This window comes from Heterobasidion irregulare (assembly GCF_000320585.1).
Source record: "Heterobasidion irregulare TC 32-1 unplaced genomic scaffold scaffold_11, whole genome shotgun sequence".
NCBI lineage: Eukaryota > Fungi > Basidiomycota > Agaricomycetes > Russulales > Bondarzewiaceae > Heterobasidion > Heterobasidion irregulare.
Window position 1 is genome coordinate 583128 of NW_009258207.1, and position 15844 is coordinate 598971.

General features: G+C 51.7%; 9 protein-coding genes across 9 annotated transcripts; 3 read left to right on the forward strand and 6 right to left on the reverse strand.

The window, feature by feature from the left end:
• Window positions 1–630: 630 nt before the first annotated feature.
• HETIRDRAFT_328859 (uncharacterized protein) lies at window positions 631–1611 on the forward strand (the record flags this gene model as incomplete). Its single annotated transcript, XM_009553079.1, has 5 exons — window positions 631–737; window positions 820–950; window positions 1109–1254; window positions 1327–1516; window positions 1574–1611. Coding segments are annotated over 5 exons (612 nt in total), but the record flags the coding sequence as incomplete, so codon positions are not given.
• Window positions 1612–1748: 137 nt separating this feature from the next.
• Window positions 1749–2957, reverse strand: HETIRDRAFT_460795 (uncharacterized protein). Its single transcript, XM_009553080.1, has 4 exons — window positions 2541–2957; window positions 2407–2471; window positions 2203–2330; window positions 1749–2042 (listed from the first exon to the last, which is right to left on the reverse strand). Exons 1-4 carry the CDS (start codon window positions 2795–2797, stop codon window positions 1941–1943), a joined length of 552 nt encoding a protein of 183 aa, XP_009551375.1. The 5' UTR covers window positions 2798–2957; the 3' UTR covers window positions 1749–1940.
• Window positions 2958–3247: 290 nt separating this feature from the next.
• HETIRDRAFT_53364 (uncharacterized protein) lies at window positions 3248–4478 on the reverse strand (the record flags this gene model as incomplete). Its single annotated transcript, XM_009552884.1, has 3 exons — window positions 3248–3402; window positions 3461–4094; window positions 4161–4478. 3 exons carry the CDS (start codon window positions 4476–4478, stop codon window positions 3248–3250), a joined length of 1107 nt encoding a protein of 368 aa, XP_009551179.1.
• Window positions 4479–5171: 693 nt separating this feature from the next.
• Window positions 5172–6607, forward strand: HETIRDRAFT_442007 (uncharacterized protein). The gene is made up of 4 exons (XM_009553081.1): window positions 5172–5259; window positions 5318–5543; window positions 5599–6027; window positions 6089–6607. Exons 2-4 carry the CDS (start codon window positions 5399–5401, stop codon window positions 6436–6438), a joined length of 924 nt encoding a protein of 307 aa, XP_009551376.1. The 5' UTR covers window positions 5172–5259; window positions 5318–5398; the 3' UTR covers window positions 6439–6607.
• Window positions 6608–7278: 671 nt separating this feature from the next.
• HETIRDRAFT_174557 (calcium-permeable channel-like protein) lies at window positions 7279–8847 on the reverse strand (the record flags this gene model as incomplete). Its single annotated transcript, XM_009553082.1, has 3 exons — window positions 7279–7886; window positions 7934–8350; window positions 8436–8847. 3 exons carry the CDS (start codon window positions 8845–8847, stop codon window positions 7279–7281), a joined length of 1437 nt encoding a protein of 478 aa, XP_009551377.1.
• Window positions 8848–9144: 297 nt separating this feature from the next.
• HETIRDRAFT_329174 (uncharacterized protein) lies at window positions 9145–9784 on the forward strand (the record flags this gene model as incomplete). The annotated part of the gene is made up of 4 exons (XM_009553083.1): window positions 9145–9246; window positions 9304–9406; window positions 9460–9566; window positions 9620–9784. 4 exons carry the CDS (start codon window positions 9145–9147, stop codon window positions 9782–9784), a joined length of 477 nt encoding a protein of 158 aa, XP_009551378.1.
• Window positions 9785–10061: 277 nt separating this feature from the next.
• HETIRDRAFT_37618 (major facilitator superfamily) lies at window positions 10062–11690 on the reverse strand. Its single transcript, XM_009552850.1, has 3 exons — window positions 11604–11690; window positions 11394–11535; window positions 10062–11309 (listed from the first exon to the last, which is right to left on the reverse strand). The coding sequence occupies exons 1-3, from the start codon at window positions 11619–11621 to the stop codon at window positions 10198–10200; spliced, it is 1272 nt and encodes a 423-aa protein (XP_009551145.1). The 5' UTR covers window positions 11622–11690; the 3' UTR covers window positions 10062–10197.
• A 511-nt stretch (window positions 11691–12201) lies between these two features.
• Window positions 12202–13109, reverse strand: HETIRDRAFT_65882 (atypical 2-cysteine peroxiredoxin; the record flags this gene model as incomplete). The annotated part of the gene is made up of 5 exons (XM_009552906.1): window positions 12202–12482; window positions 12537–12631; window positions 12687–12721; window positions 12779–12912; window positions 12978–13109. 5 exons carry the CDS (start codon window positions 13107–13109, stop codon window positions 12375–12377), a joined length of 504 nt encoding a protein of 167 aa, XP_009551201.1. The 3' UTR covers window positions 12202–12374.
• Window positions 13110–13773: 664 nt separating this feature from the next.
• HETIRDRAFT_118789 (uncharacterized protein) lies at window positions 13774–15549 on the reverse strand (the record flags this gene model as incomplete). The annotated part of the gene is made up of 7 exons (XM_009553084.1): window positions 13774–13980; window positions 14040–14152; window positions 14645–14776; window positions 14849–15004; window positions 15061–15118; window positions 15146–15320; window positions 15377–15549. 7 exons carry the CDS (start codon window positions 15547–15549, stop codon window positions 13774–13776), a joined length of 1014 nt encoding a protein of 337 aa, XP_009551379.1.
• Between the last annotated feature and the right edge of the window lie 295 nt (window positions 15550–15844).

The following is a 15844-nucleotide window of genomic DNA, read 5'->3' on the forward strand; positions in this document are numbered from 1 at the left end:
CATGGCTGCATGCATGGACGAGCCGCATGAACGGGATGGATGGAACGAAATGATCGATGTTAATGCGTGATATTAATGTGTTGGGACTCAACTCGGGAGGGCCGGCCGGTCGCTGACCCCGATGATGCCGATATCTTCATGAGACGAAACAAAAGCATCGTTGCAAGGATGGCCGATGATACGTACCGGGATGCTTGATGTATTTTATCTATCTGTTTGGTTTACATGGTATTGGAGCACTACTACCGCAGCTTTGTCGCGGTCTGCACGAAGGGATGCCGGACCGTGCCGAAGCGTCGAGTTGAGGTTCCGGCGTCTGATGTCACTTATTTGCCTCGACCTGCATCGACCCGCTCGAGTCGACTGTCCACCTCTGAGCCTTTCAGGACACAACACGCCAGCGGTCCCCCGCCTCCAACATACACAAAAATGTCCAGCGATGGTTTCCCATCGCTCCTGACCTCGGCCACGTTCGTCTCGCAGGGCGCAGAAGCAGCACGTAGAGATCCCACCCCGTCTCTCCGTCCCCGCGCCCGATCCTGACACCCCCCCCCCCCCCCGCAGAAAATATACAAGGCGCGCCTCCACGCGCGCGCCGCAGATGATGGAGGCAGCGTGCCCGTGCCCGTGCTGTTGAAGCACCGGTTCCACAAGCAGTACCGTCACCCGACGCTCGACGGCTCGCTCACACGCGCGCGCGTCGCCGGGGAAGCGAGGGCGCTGCTCAAGTGCATGCGGTGTGTCCCCCCTCCCCTCCGCGGCCTCCTTCGCCCGCCGCGTTGCTGATCGCGTGAAACGGAACGGTGGTCGGCGGTGTAGATCTGGCGTGAACGTCCCGGGCATCCGTATGGTCGATGCCGTTAATGGCTTACTCGGGATCGAGTGGATCGAGGGCAAAAGCGTAAGGTTTTTGCTGGGCGGTGGTGCCGAGGGCGAAGCAGAGGCCGACGGTGACGACGACGACGGAGAAGAAGAGGCCGACGCGCCTGCAGACACCGCGCCGGACCTCCTGGAAGAGTACACCATCTCGCACGGTACGTCCCCCCCCCCCCCCAAATCTTCTATGCTGCTCGCTGTACATGCTGACTGACGTCGTGTGGCATTCCAGATACGCTTATGGTCATGATCGGAGAGGAGATCGCCAAGATGCACCTCGCCGACGTCATTCACGGCGACCTGACGACGTCCAACATGATGCTCCGCCATCCGGCATCCTTCACGGCGCCCTCCCCCGACAGACCCCGCACCCAGCTGGTACGCCCCCCTCATCCGTATACCCGTCGACGACGCGGCGCCCTGATAACCCGCCTCTGTTCGTCTGCTCAGGTCCTCATCGACTTTGGCCTCGCGTACACCTCGACCCTGGTCGAAGACAAGGCGGTGGACCTGTACGTCCTCGAGCGCGCCTTCGCGTCGACGCATCCCGCCTCGGAACCCCTCTTTGCGTCGGTGCTCACGGCGTACCAGAAGCGGATGGGCAAGGACTGGCCCGCGGTGGGCCGGCGCTTGGACGAAGGTGATCCTTTTCTCTTCATATCCCTTTTCTGCTGAAACTTATCTTTACCCTCATTAGTTCGGCTGAGGGGGAGGAAGCGAAGCTTGGTAGGGTGATAGAAGGAAGTAGAAGTACGCATCTGAGCAGGTCAAATGTATTTTTTTTTACCGCGTACTCGGCAGGCGATTAGATTCGGAGGTACACCCCGCTTGATCTCTACCATCGGTGTGCTTGTTATTCGCAGGCAGGTTTTAAGCAGATCTAGGTCGTTGAAAAACGATCTACTAACGTACACCACACACCACACACCCTACATCATACATCCCGCAACCCCACCACTCAGCACTCTGCTCACACCTAATCCGACAGCTCGTCCCCACGCATTTAATTTTACGAAAAATAAATTGACATCTAGAGCCTGGGACCGCATGTGGAGGGTACTCGGTCAGACCACGGCGACGCGCTGGAGGGAGCTGACGTAGTCGACACGGAAGGGGTTGGCCTCCGTGTCAGCGCTGCGGTTGTGTGGCGTCCATTTGGGCTCCTCCTGTGCGTGGGTGTGGGTGTGGATGAGCAGACGCGGATGGACAAAGGCAGGGTCAGGGACATGGGCATATGCGGATGTATCAGCGTTAAACGGTCAGGGATGAGACCGGACGGGTGGCCGGGCGTAAGACAAGGAGCAGACGAAGGGGTTGCAAGCCTACCTTGAAGAGGCGGAGAGCCTTGATCTGGTTCAGCTCGTCGAGCGTGAAGCGGTGATAGATGCCTGAGGGGATGACGAGCAAGTCTCCGGGCAGGACGTGAATGCGGATCCACGCATCCGTAGGATGTTCTGGCGCCGAAAAAAAACTCGTCAGCGACGCACGACGCACTGACTACTTAGGTCGGCACGGAAGAGAGATACGGACCACGGACGTCGAAAAACCCTGCACCAGAGAGGATGTACCGGATCTCCTCGTCCTCGTGCATGTGTCTATCCGGCCATCATCGCATACATCAGGATCGACGGCCGCGACGATCAGTTTTTCTTGGTCGCACTCACTCCTCGAAGAACGTCTTGAGCTTCGCCTCGTACAGGTCCCCGAGGCCCTCCTTCGTCACGTTGATGATGTCCCGGTTCTTGTACCCGCGCTCCACCGCGAGCGCATCGATCGCGGGCTCCCACCCGCCCTCGCGGTCGTGTGGGATGCGCCAGTGCAGCACCCCGGCGGCCTTGAGCGTCTCCTCCGACACGGGACGCTGCGAGTCGTGCGGGAGGCGCTGGTCGCCGGGGACGTTGTCGAAGTAGTAGGCACGCATCGTTCGCTTTTTCGGGGGTTAGATAGGAGGATGAGAGAGCTTGTTCTGTTCGTGGCTGGGCTTGTTTGTGCGCGCGGTTCAGATGTAAAGATATTATCTGACGGGGCTGTGACTCTGGGAAGCTATGTCGCAATGATCAATAGATACGCTGCGAGACACTCATGGAGGTTTCATTTTAGATTTTTTAAAACCTGCGGACAACTAACGGCGGAATACGAGATAAGTGGTTATGAGTACCTGGTCAAACAACAGTACATGGGAATGCAACGAATGGCTCTTCGTACTGAAACATAATCATGGAACAAAATATGAAAGGGAACGATAAAGATATGTGATGTGATACAAAAAAGTCGATGAGAATGATAGCAATGGCCGAGTGTCTGAGAGCGTCAAGCTAGCGCAATCCAAGAGTCATAGAGTAAGTCAACCGGGATCACTCGGATGAGAATTTCATCGTCGTCGTGTAGCTTTCTCCCTGTATTCCACTGCGGCATACCAAGCGCCGCCTAGTAGCGTCAGTGCGATGCCCAACGCATTGGTGGGTGATATCGTGAGCTGGAACATCGAGACAGCGCACAGCACTGTCAGCACCTGCTTGACATTTGCTGTTTTAGATGTACATTTAGCGTCACCGACCTTTAAAAGCGAACATGACGCACGTACCTGCGACTCCCATGCTCAGTGCGCCAGCGCGGCGGTTCGCTTCGAAGCTCACCACGTTGAGCGCAAAGGCGATAAGGCCATTCGCGAAAAGAAGCCCGACGTGAGAAGGGAGCACGCCCGCATGCGCCGTGGTGTATCGTTCTATTTTCCAATGCCGGAGGGTATCCAATTCACCGGACAGATGGGCGTAGAGCGCACACTGCACAAGGGCTAGTGGAGACGTACGCGTGAGCAGGTCGAGCGGGTGGAGGTGGAGCCGCGGCAGGCTCAGGGATGGAAAATCGGGTAGGACGACAGAAAAGGGGAGGCGTGGAAACGGCGGCGGGAGTCGGAAGGTGCGCCGCACACGCTTCTGTTGAGGCATCCTGGATGCGTATGAGAGTGGATTTCGGGCAGAGGGTGGGGACTGGATGGTATGTGTCGCTATGGTTTTGAGCGCGGCAAGGACGGTGCCGAAGAGGGTTAGGAGGAAGCCGGCAGGTGTGAAGTAATAGTCGCCATAGGTTGCAAGACCTACGCCTGCGATCACGAGAGCGAGCGAGGCAAGCGTATTCTTGCTGAATCGTGTATTGAAAAGGTAGTATGATAGGATTGTGGTGAAGATGGGTGAGGCCGCGCGGACGACCTGATGGAACTTGGGAAGGTGGTGGGCGTCAAAAAGGGTTATGCAACATTTTCAAAACCAAGCACAAGCACGTACTGGAACAGTGACAAGTTTCAGGGAAACATTGCTGATTGCGATATTGACGGAGTAAAGGATGCTGAAAGCTAGTAATGTGATGTAGTCATTGTTATTTAGCCTCTTGGGCTGATAGAAACCATTCTGGAGCATGTATCGACCGCCGACGGACCCGCAGAAGGCATGGATAGTCGTGAGAGTGTAGGGAAACGGGAAAGACACAAGTACAACTTTGTTATAAAGCGTGAGCATCAAGTTCAACGCAAAGTAGAGTCCAAGCCAGAAAGATTGCGAGTCAGAACAGCGGTCGAACGTGCGTCGCAGTTGGTAGAAAAGCATAGGACCCCGAGATGGCCTGTGTGCGGATGAGCGAGAAGTCATTTGTTGGAGGTATGCAGATAGGTCGGATCGGGAGCTGTGCGGGGATATGGTCGGTAGGGAGAGGAGATCGTCTGACGACGAAGAAAAAGAGGTAATCGACCGGATCCGAGCACCACTCTCTTCTGCCTGGTGAGCCGTGCAGAATAGATCAGATGAGGGGCACTGCTTGCAGTGATAGGGCAAAGCAGAGCTGGCGTGCGTCTCTTCGGCGTGCGATTTCCTCAAACGATGGTATTTGAAAATGCGCTCTAAAGGTGGACGGGTCGAGCGGTTTTCTTCGCCGATATTGCACCCGCCAGCTTCTGCACACTGCAGGACAGGGGATGAGATCGAAGACTCGGCCGGCCATGCACTGCACAGATCGTTGCCAGCGTAGTGCCCCATGGAAGAAAAACCAGGTCAAAGCGCCAGTCAGGTCGTCTTGTATGGCGAGTCGTCCTTCACTCAGAGCGCACGCGAGTTTCGGAAAATGAATGGAGTTTCAGAGCAAGGGGGTATAACGTATGGAAACGACTGAGCTGGCTCCAAAGAAGGTGGATGGAAAACAATGGAGGATTCAGGCGGCATGATTGAACTATAGCACCCGTGGGAATAAAGAACCACTTACCGGAAGAAGATTCAAATTAATGTTGGAATTGGCTTGGGTGGCTTCCTCACGTCGTTGGAAAAAGAACATTGTCTCCAAGCCATGCAGGCACGCGTGAGCCATGCGCGTGAACCAGCCATGATCGGTATGACTGTCAGTGGCATTAGACGGACCTTCGCTGCTTTCTTTCTAACATTCACCACCCTGTCAGCTCTTAGTGGCGAGTGTCGCATCCAGACGAGTTCTGTATAAAGAGCGTCTGTAAAGTTCTCTCAAACATCACTATATTACCATGCATCGTCCTGTCGACTATCGTTCTTACTATCCAAGCTTTGATCACCGAGACCCTCAAAACTATTCTCTTCCCGCGTTTCATCCGTTTAGCTCTGCAGATCCATACCCAACGCCCGGCCCTACCCCCACGAATGCCTACTATTGTGAGTTCATGTTTCATCCATGACTGCTTGCTCTGATCAAAGCGTCGTTTTGCAGCGACTCCATTTGTACAACATCCATTCTCATACCCAAAGCAGAGCCATCAGTCACAGGACGCGGTTCCGATACCTGTCGTCCCTGGCATGCTGGCCAATGTATTACCTGTGCCAGCTCAAAGATCTGCTGAGACTCAAGTAGTAGTACCGCCCAGTATTGAGAGAGTCAAAGGATCGACCGGGGCCAGTACTTCCTCGGACGCCGAGAGGGACATCCAGACCGTCCCTTTGTCGTCGGCATCGGCGCCAACACAAAGGAAGGCAGTCGAGACCACGAAACTTTCTGAGTCGTCGCAACCGAGCGCCGGGCCTAGGCTTTGGAAGCGAGAAATACGTCAGGGAATGGAGTTGTTACGTACCGCACTGGAAGGGTGCCTGCCGTCTGAGCAGATCAACGCAGCATCCCCCAACTACAGAGTGGCAGCGCTCGGTGTGTCCTACAGAAGCCAACTCGTCTATGAACGGATGTTAACAAGACGCTCAATTTGTAGGTGCTCGGCTCATCAAGCAGCAAAGGGAGGAACTTCGTCAAACAAAGGAAGAACTTCATCAAGTCAAAGAGGAACTGCGAATACTAGACGACTCACTGGACCACGCGTGGACCCAAGTCAAACATTTCAGAGAACATGCCAAAAATCTCGAAAACCACCTCGAAAGCCAAGGAAGGCATCTCGACACTCGGGTTCGCGATACTCTCATCCGAAACAACCATCTCAGGGAAGAGTTGGAAATATTAGAAAGTCGGTTGCGCAAATATCAACGACGACAGGCAAAGGGATCGGACGAGGCGGAGGTCGCCGAAGTTGATATGAGTGATGATCAGTCGCCGCATGAGGGTTGAAACCGTCGTTCTAGAGCATACATGGCTATGAATTAGACTGTATTGATTCATTGTTTGGTAAATTAGGGGCAATATGGGTTTACGCGTTACCTGTGAAGCGTCTATTCTCGATGTTAATTATAGTGCTTGGTTGCTGGCGTTGAACTCTGTGAATGTTAACTACAATTTCAAGAACTGATGCAGCAGGGAACACATCAAAATCTCGAAATCATCCTGCAGTCTCATCGAAAAGGTGGGACAATGACGCCCTTTCCTGCATACGTACGGCGCACAAGTGGATGACCCTTGAGGATGGTGCAAGTCGATGCCGTATGTCGATTGGGTTCGGCATGTTGATAACTTAGATGAAATCGCAACTCGGCATGTTTAGGCCTCAGCTCGTTGCATCCGTAAAAGCCGCTTCACATCACCGTAAAGCCCTCATTCCAAGCCCGTGCTTACCTTCATAGTGCTTGCAAACGTGTATTTTCACGTCTCAGGGGAAGCATGGTTGCATCAGGGTAACGTGTACAAGGACCGATGACATGCTTGCGACTGTGATAGATACGGTCAGTGAGATATTATCGACGGTCGAAGTTACGAACGCAGACGCTCGATGTCATGGTCAATACGGCTTTTGGCTTTGCTAGACACCATGCACAACAATTGATTGGACGAAATACCTTTGAAAATCCGTCAACCGATGCCGTGACTCGCGGGCAGAGAGCTCAGCACTCACATATGTATCTCTGTTGATCGCTGAACAGAGAAAAGCATTGACAACCCTCGACAGATATAAACATAGTCCAGTGTCCCAGTGAGATGCAAAAACAAAAAGAGTGTCACGACTCCAGAGCCGATTCAGCTGCCATTACAATAGATATTCCCCCACCGATCCTGCGCCGTACCCGTGAATCCATCACCTTCGATGCCGGGCTTTCCGTTGTCGATGTATCCCACGCCATAACTGCTATTCGCGTTGAAAGCCACAACCGGACATTTGAACCCAAGGAAGTTTGGGCATGCGCGGTCCGTCGCAGTGCAAGTCTCGATGCAAGGCAGGAGCTGTACATACGAGTAGCTGGCGTTTGCCAGATTCGGATTCCTCGGAGTCGTCCCAGACGGTTGAGGAATGAGAGCTGGAAATACTTGCTGTGCATTACCGGTAGTGGTCGTGGTAGTTGCGAATTCGGCACACCGTGGGAACGAGATCGTACAGAGCCATTTTCGATACGCGCGTTGGCAGTCTGCACAGGATTGCAAAGGGGAATAAAGGTCACGCCCACACGCAAAGGTTAAGAGACTTGTCGTGAAGTTGGTCAGGTATGAGAGAAGGGGATCGGTCAAGCCGCTAGGTAACGTTGTTGAGTCGTGTGCAACGTTCGGAAACGCGGGCGCAGGAAGTGGAGCAGCGAAGGAAACTGAAGGACAATATGGTAGAGAGTGGACCAAAGGGCACGAAAACGATCCTACGAGAGAGTGAGTGGCGGTCGGGTGCGTAGAAAAGAGTACATACCTGATTTGGTGGTGAAGTAGATCGGTCCGTTGACTTTTGTATGATCCTGGATTGTGTAGGCAGTGTAGTTTGTTGATGGTGTCAGGCGGCCGACTAGCCATTCCGTTCGCCAACCATCGGAATCCCGCAGCCAAGGCTGTTCTTCTTCAGTAGCACCAATTTTTTGTGCCGATCGCAAAGCACATGCCGTCTTCGGAAGCGTAGCTATTGAAGACAGCGTATTTGCGAGTACCAAGGTGAAGTTGGGCGAGGACGAGGGCGCGGTAGGGAATGATAAGTTCGCCGTCGGAAGAGTATAATTCGGGTAACTCGGATCAGAGAAGCGGGACCCTGAGAAGGGAGGGGAGTAAATCAACGCTTGGTTTGATGTGGTATCCCCAAGAAATGGGAGGGTGGACAGATGTGCGTGTAGAGGTCCTAGAAAAGGTGTTCAGTCACGTACAATGTTGAACAAGGGAGTCCGTCGACCATGAACGCAGTGCACCGAGTTCGTCATACATACCGTCGTCTGACACGCCTATCTCTATCGCATCATCCCTGCTTCCTCCCCAAATGGCCATCTTTCCTCCAGTATCACCGCCTATCGTCAAGTTGCCAAACCCTTCTTCCCCCAAAATCAATTCCCATACATCCTGGCCACTATCTGGCCCTGGGACACCGACGTCGCTGGAATTCGTCACGAAAAATCTTGGCACGTTTGATGAATTGGTGCATGATGCCACGGAAACAGAGAGCTGCCGTGTGCTGGGCAGAACGAAGAGCTGAGGGTTGGCGGAGGATAACACGGACCCTGATACCGCTAATGGTGTTCCCAGAGTCAAACGAGTATTGTTTTGTGCACGGGCGAATGGTGCAGAAAGTGCGAGAGAATATATCAGCGCCCACAGCGATTGCGGAAGCACCCCGTTCAGCATGTTGCTCCGTAACTAGGGTGTCCAAGAAACTGTGAGCAATAAAATCATACAAGAAATTGCCGAGGCAAGAGTTTGAGCGGAATGGTGGTACAATGCTTGCCTCGCTTTTTCCAGCTCCCAGCTTGTGGGATTCAATGCGTTGTAGAGGGTTGTAGTCAAGGAACACCAAGCTAGATTTCTTTCGGGATGATGACGTAATACCTGATGATCGCTACAAATCTCTTCTCGCCAATACAGTAACCTACCAAGGCCCCAGACAGGCCTTCAAAGCTTCAAGCTTCAAGCGCTCATAACACAATGGCGTCCTCAACGGCAGCGACAGGACAACAACCTCAGCAAATCAACATCTCAGACCTGGATCTCCCCCAGCTCTCCGATGTGCGCAGACAGCTCGAAGAAGTGCGTGGTTTCTTGGTCTTTCGTGAGACATAGCCCAGCGCTGATCGTCATCTTCAGGAACTGTCGCACTTGACAAACTCGTTTGCCCAGCTCAAACAAGCCCAAGCAAAGTTCCGGTCATGCATTGAGAGTGTGCAAGAGGTGAAGCCGGCGAACAAAGGTCAGATTCTGTGCAACTCTGATCAGCCTTCCCCGACTGAGTGTTTATAACAGATAAAACGATATTGGTTCCTTTGACCAATTCCCTCTATGTACCTGGGAAACTAAGCGATCCAGAAAATGTCATCGTAGACGTTGGAACCGGTTACTATGTGCAAAAAGTGAGTAGATGCATCCCTTAGCCCAGGTCTCCTCGTTGTTGACACACCGCCAGACACGCCCTCAAGCAGTCAAGCACTATGAGTCGAAGGTCGAATATATCGGATCTAACCTTGAAACGTTACAGGAAACTATACAGAAGAAGCAGGACAATATGAATTACTTGGTGAATGTAATGCAGTCAAAACTGCAGTCTGCATCTGCGAAAAATGACAATTAATACTTTGAACTTTACCAATATATGACATCTGAGGGTGCCTGCATATTTCAATACTATGCCAATACGTATAAATGGTCGAATGGATTTCGGCACAAATGAATGTCGAAGTGAGGAGTGCTCTAAAAGAGTACACTCATCAGACTATTCCGGTACGGGGAATCGAACCCCGAGCTGCCGCGATCATAGAATGAAAGGCGGCAATGTTAGCCGTTACACCATACCGGATACATAAGTGTTCTCTTTAGCTATTAAATCACTATCTTGCAGCTTGTACTGTACAGAATATATGAGAAGCAACATAGAGGGTACATTACTTATTGCCACGTACTATATCTGCAGGGCAAATTCTGTGTGACTCCACACTCGCCAGTGAAGTCAAAGAGAAGTGTCATAAGAAAACTAATCGAAGATGATCACCCGGTTTTCGCCTTTAACTCTCTCCACAGCGTGAGGAACATAATGCCCCCCAAGCCCAGAAAAGCTATCTCCAGACCAACATAATTCACCATTCCGACTCGCAATCCAGATCCACCCCAGACAGCGCCGAGGACCCTGCCGGTGAAGTTACTGTACTGGATCATCATGCTGATTCTCCCATTCCATTCACCAGGGAACTGTTTTGACAAAAGACTCATCGTCACCGTGCTCGCGATGTTGAAGCCGAGCGCCACAAGGAACCAGCAGGCGAAGAGCGAGCCGAACGTGACGCGATCGGCGAGGAGGATGGCAAGAGTCGTCAAGAGGCCAAGGAGGCCGAGAGAAGATCCGAGTGCGAGGATATATCTGTCCTGTGTGCGTCGAACGAAGTAGATGTTCATGAATAGGAGGGGAAATGTAGAAATCCCACCAAGTGCGATGAAGTTACCTGCTGCGAAAGGAGAGTAGTCAAACACGGCGGCTGTAAAAATGGGGATGTTTGCTTCCCAGGCGCCAAGTGTGAAGAAACAAGTCATCGCGAACCAGCACATTGTCACGGTAACGCCCCATTGACGAAGTGTAATGGAGTTGGATAGCGAAGAAGAGAAGTCCGGTGGAGGGTTTCTACTACCCGCTTCATCAGCGACAGGATTCTGGGGGTGGAAGGGAGGGGGGTTCAATTGGATTGGGGATTCGGTGTGCGGAGGATTGGGGCGCGTACGAGGTACATCTTGAAAGTACCACGCAAAGATACCCCAAAATACAAGCCAAATGACTGCCATCAACCATCCGGGGCTTGTGTACCCATTGAAGACGCTGTTGCTGAACCCAATCTTGTACAACAGGCCCCCGATGAATGGACCCACGCTGAACCCGATGCCCTGTCCTACGACGAGCCACCCGGCCAAAGTAGTCCGTCGTCGCACGCCGACGATGCGAGGATCCGAACAGAAGCGCTTGCTGTACATAAAATTGGTGAACGCCAGGCCGCTGACGCAGCGACTAATCAGGATCAGGTAGAGATAATTGGCTTTATATGCTAGACCGTAGAGTATATGGCCAAGTATCATCGTCGCACAGGAGAAATGGATTGGTCGAGTGTATGCACCTGGATTTGCATGCGTCAGATTGACCTCGATGTTATTGTAAAGACTCGGATTTCACTGCGCTTGGTGACAAGTTGACAACTAACCTTGATCTATTTTCATGACAGGTATCAATGCCATACCAGAGAAAACTGTTGGAATGCCGATAACGAGACCTGAAAAGGTTGCTGTACCCCCTAGATATTCCGCATATTTGCTTGATGACGATACGATGATGAAGAAAGAGATCTACGGATGTTAAAGATGGTCGAGACTCAATCAGCCCATTTGCTTCAGAGTCCGGATGGAGCACATACCTGTGTTAAAGCATTCATAGCAATGACGAGGACAAGTGATAGAAGGGAAGGCAGTTTCAGCTCTGGATCCTGTTCCGCTGGCAACTGAGATTCATCCTGGACAGAATGGGCCGATGGAGCCCGAGGTGCGCTAGAGCCTCTTCGAAAAATGCTATGAATTGTGGTACTCGAATAGTCGAGCACTGATGAGACAATTTTGAATTCAGGCATCCTGTATCAAGACATAATCAGCCATAATTACATTTGACGAGACATGACAGAATGCACCGAGAACGCAAGACCCGAAGGTTTAGAGATCAGATTCAAAAGCCAAGTCACTGCACACTTGTAGCCAGATGGTTGGCTAAGTATACGGAGCAAGCAATAGCTTAGCAGTTGGTCCTTGAGTTAGCAGGGGATCAAACCTAGGATTTGACTCGACCATGGCATGCTCGAGGAAGATGAAAAATCCCGGCGTCAAATAGCGTAAGCATCAAGCGATATCAAGCGCCCACTAAGTACAGTGACCGAATGATACGGCCAGTATTCCTCTCTTCAAACGGATATGTCCCATCGCTTTCGAAGATGCGGAATATGTGTCCCCCTTTTTGGCCACCTTCAAAATGTACAACATTTAGATTGGTTCCATTCCAACGACGCCCAATCCCCACGTCATCGTACTTGACGAAACATGTTCACGAGAAAGAAGACTTGGTCTAACTTCCGAAATACATTTATTCGTATAACCGCTTACAGCAGATCAAGAGACTTCTAGGAGGACAGACTACATATTTACAGCACAGCGAGGATCTTGTCAGCAGCTGTGGAGACCACGGTGGATGAGTCCTCCTCGATGGTCAAGGAAGAGACAGCTCCCTCATCGGCGACGATAGCGAACCGCTGTAGTGAAGTTTTAATGTACCTAGCATCAATCGTACGTCAAAAACTGCGTACCTTGGATCGGGGGTTACCCAAAAGGCCGGTAGCGTCCTGGAGGAGTCCTAGGGACCCCACCAGCAGGCCCTGATCATCCCCAATGAAACGCACAGCTGAATATATATGATGGCATCAGCGTTCCATTCCTTAAACGACAGATCTACTCACAAGTTCCGTTGGGAGCGAGCTTCTCCTTCCACGCCCTATTTATTCGCACAGACGTGAGGTTGTAGAAACTATATACTCCTCAGAACTCTTACTTGGTGACAAATGCATCGTTCACGGCAACGACGTAAATGTTGTTCACACCCTTTGCCTTGAACTCGTCGTACTTCTCAATGTAGCCGGGAACTTGCGAGCTGCACGGCGGGGTAAACGCGCCAGGTACGCCGATCTGTATAGAGCAGCGACATTCGATATGAGCACATAGGAGGGTAAACGGGAAAACATAGGACACACGATGATGTTCTTTCCTTTCAAGTCGAGCGTGATGGTCTCGCCGGGGTTGGTTTCCTTGACGGTCAGGGTGGGGATCTTCTCACCAGGTGTGACCTGGGCCTTGGTGAGCAGGCTTGTGGAGGTGATCGACATGGCTCAGAATGCGTATACGATTGGAGGTGTGCGAAGGCGGATAAGAGAGGGGTGGCGAAATCGATATGGAGGACGCCTTCTTATAATTGTGCGCGATACAGTGACACAATTACCAATGCTTTGCGTGATTCACCTTCTTTCCTCTTCTGTGTCCGGGTACGTGTTGTCTCACGCTTCCGTCCACCATGGACCACACGGCCTCGTCGCAACGTCATATCACTGCTGGCTTGGTCACAATTCTCTCTCGCATCTCGGATAACGTGTCTGCTCAACGAAGGGTGTCCCAGCCATCTTTTCTGACGTGTGAACGTGTGTGAGCGTGTGGGATGGAACGGCAGCCCGCATGGCGCGCTGATCAGTGCTGATACTCATCACGCGCATCCTTTGATTGACATGGTTCGCAGAATCTTTCCCTCTTCTGTCCGATCACTTGTCTAAAAGACCTCGACGTTTCAACGGCCGCCACGACTTGTATCATACCAATCGGTGTGTGGTCGATGTCGTCGCTACTCATATATGGGCCTTAGACTGGCTTGCGGAATGCATGAAACAATCTTCTTCACCTCAGCTATTTACAGGAATACACAGGCAGACTCTACAAGCCCATGAAGCCTTATGGCATCCCTCAGCTTCTTACAGTAACTCTCTCGTTTGTAGATAAGGCCTACTCGAGCTCAAGCGCTTCCGACCGGCTCGAGCTCACACTTATCAAGGAGTCTCGGAATCTAGAAGACTGCTCAAGACTAATAGGTACTGATGCCCTCGTCTTAGATCTAGGTCTTTCGCGAAACTCTCCCATCTGCTTCTTCCGTTTGTCACGGGCTAAAACGACATTCTGCTTCATCTCAAATCCGTGCGCGCCACTCAAAGGCTGCACAACGAGACAAACGCCGAGACATATTCTTTTGTGTCGCGATACCCAACTCAGACCTGTATGTGACTAGTCGCCTCAAGTGTATTCATAAATCCTTCTATATAATTCTTACCGAAGCAGTGGCGACTCTTCCGCCTCAGCTTAGGCCTTGGGACTTGAAGCTTGAAGCCTAGTGAGAATTGTGTATCTTCAGTTCGAATGAAAACACGCGGTCTCGCGAGATGTCAAGCGCAATTCTCATTGTGTGGAGTTTGAAATCGTGAATCGTGATAGGATCGTCCTTTATGAGATGGTGCAAGCCAGACGTCGGCCAGCAGCGGCCAGCTCATGAAGCTCAGCGCTCATCGATCATCAGCTCGGCTCAGTCTCGGCAGCAACTCAAGCGGTTCGTTCCACCAATTTCTAAGTCATCGCCCTCTGATCGTTGCTGTGGCTATCGCCGTCGCTGGCCTCGCCGCTTGCACGCTGCAGAGTTTGTGAAGGCGATCGTGACATGGGCGAGGCAGTAGACTTAGGCAACGAATATGCAGGACTTTCAGTTCGACCTCGGCAGCTTTGTATATGACACTGAATATCGAGAGCGCTCAAACAAGTTCGATCTAGTTCACAACACAAGGCTATCCTTACGAAGGCCTATATACATAACTTGGCAGGCATTCACATCCGAAGACGAGTCCTATCTGACCGATATATCCGACCATCTGAGTCTTCCTGCCGTTGGCTGCATAAGCGGAAACTTGTCTGGACCTCGATTCCATGTACGGCGGCAAGGGCCCTGAAATCATGGGCTTGACTGTGTTGAAGTTGCAGAGTTCCATATTGAATGCAATGCTCGTAAAGAGGAGAGAGATGTCGGAAAACTCACACAGATCTGTACAATAATTTGGGGTAATATCAGGCAGCTCCGCCATAGCTTTGAAGGGAGTTCTTTGGATGCGTTTGGAGCTATATTTCCATAGAAACTCATTCATCAATCCAGACAGCGAGTTGAGGGCATTGTTCGTGAAGCCATTGAGTTGTTCTAGATAAAGCAAAGAATGAGAGCTACCCTACGATATAAGATAAGTGGCAGCTTACGCGTGTTACCTTTCTCGAGCATCCAGGTTATCAACTGTCGTGGATTTCGGTTAGCGTTCTATCCAAGTTGAGAGTAATCACTGACGATGATCCTGCAGCTGAAAATCGCCAAGGCACGGGCTTTTGACGCCGTGCTATCGCGTTTCTTGAGCCATACTTGAATTTCTTTTATTGTCGCGCCGTCAAATAGATCATGCAGTCGGCCTCGAAGACCGCCGTAACGATCCTGAGTGTCAAACCGATTGGAGAAGATATAATCTCTGTCCAAACAAAAAGCAATGAGCCAGAGGTAAGGTCAGTCGTTGCGAAGACGCACCGGAAGAATGTTTCAAAAAATGGAAGCTGATACATTAATGCGTTCGCAGTGGCTGCGTCAATCAACTCCCATTTATTACCTAGGAGGTAGTCGACCATCTTCCTCACGTTGGAGGTCGGCGCATCGAGTTGTTGGATGATAGCATCGAAATGTTGACTCCGCTGTTGAGACATGACGGCGCGATATGGTGCGTATAGCAGTGTATGCACTGTAATGCAACGGAGGATGCTGGACTGGAGCAAGAAATTGGTGACTGCAATGAAAGCCTGGGTTTATATACACTCCAAGGATCTCTTCGCTTTGACGGGTCAAATCTGAGCTTGGCGTGCCCGCTGTCAGTTTCTCGCTTTGTGCCCATGTTCTCTTTGTGCGTGGTGGCTGAGCTTCGGATTGGACACAGGTGGCGGTTGGGCAGGTGGCGTCCTGGCGACCCCTGGATAAGCAGGTCCAAGCCCTGTTTGATACACG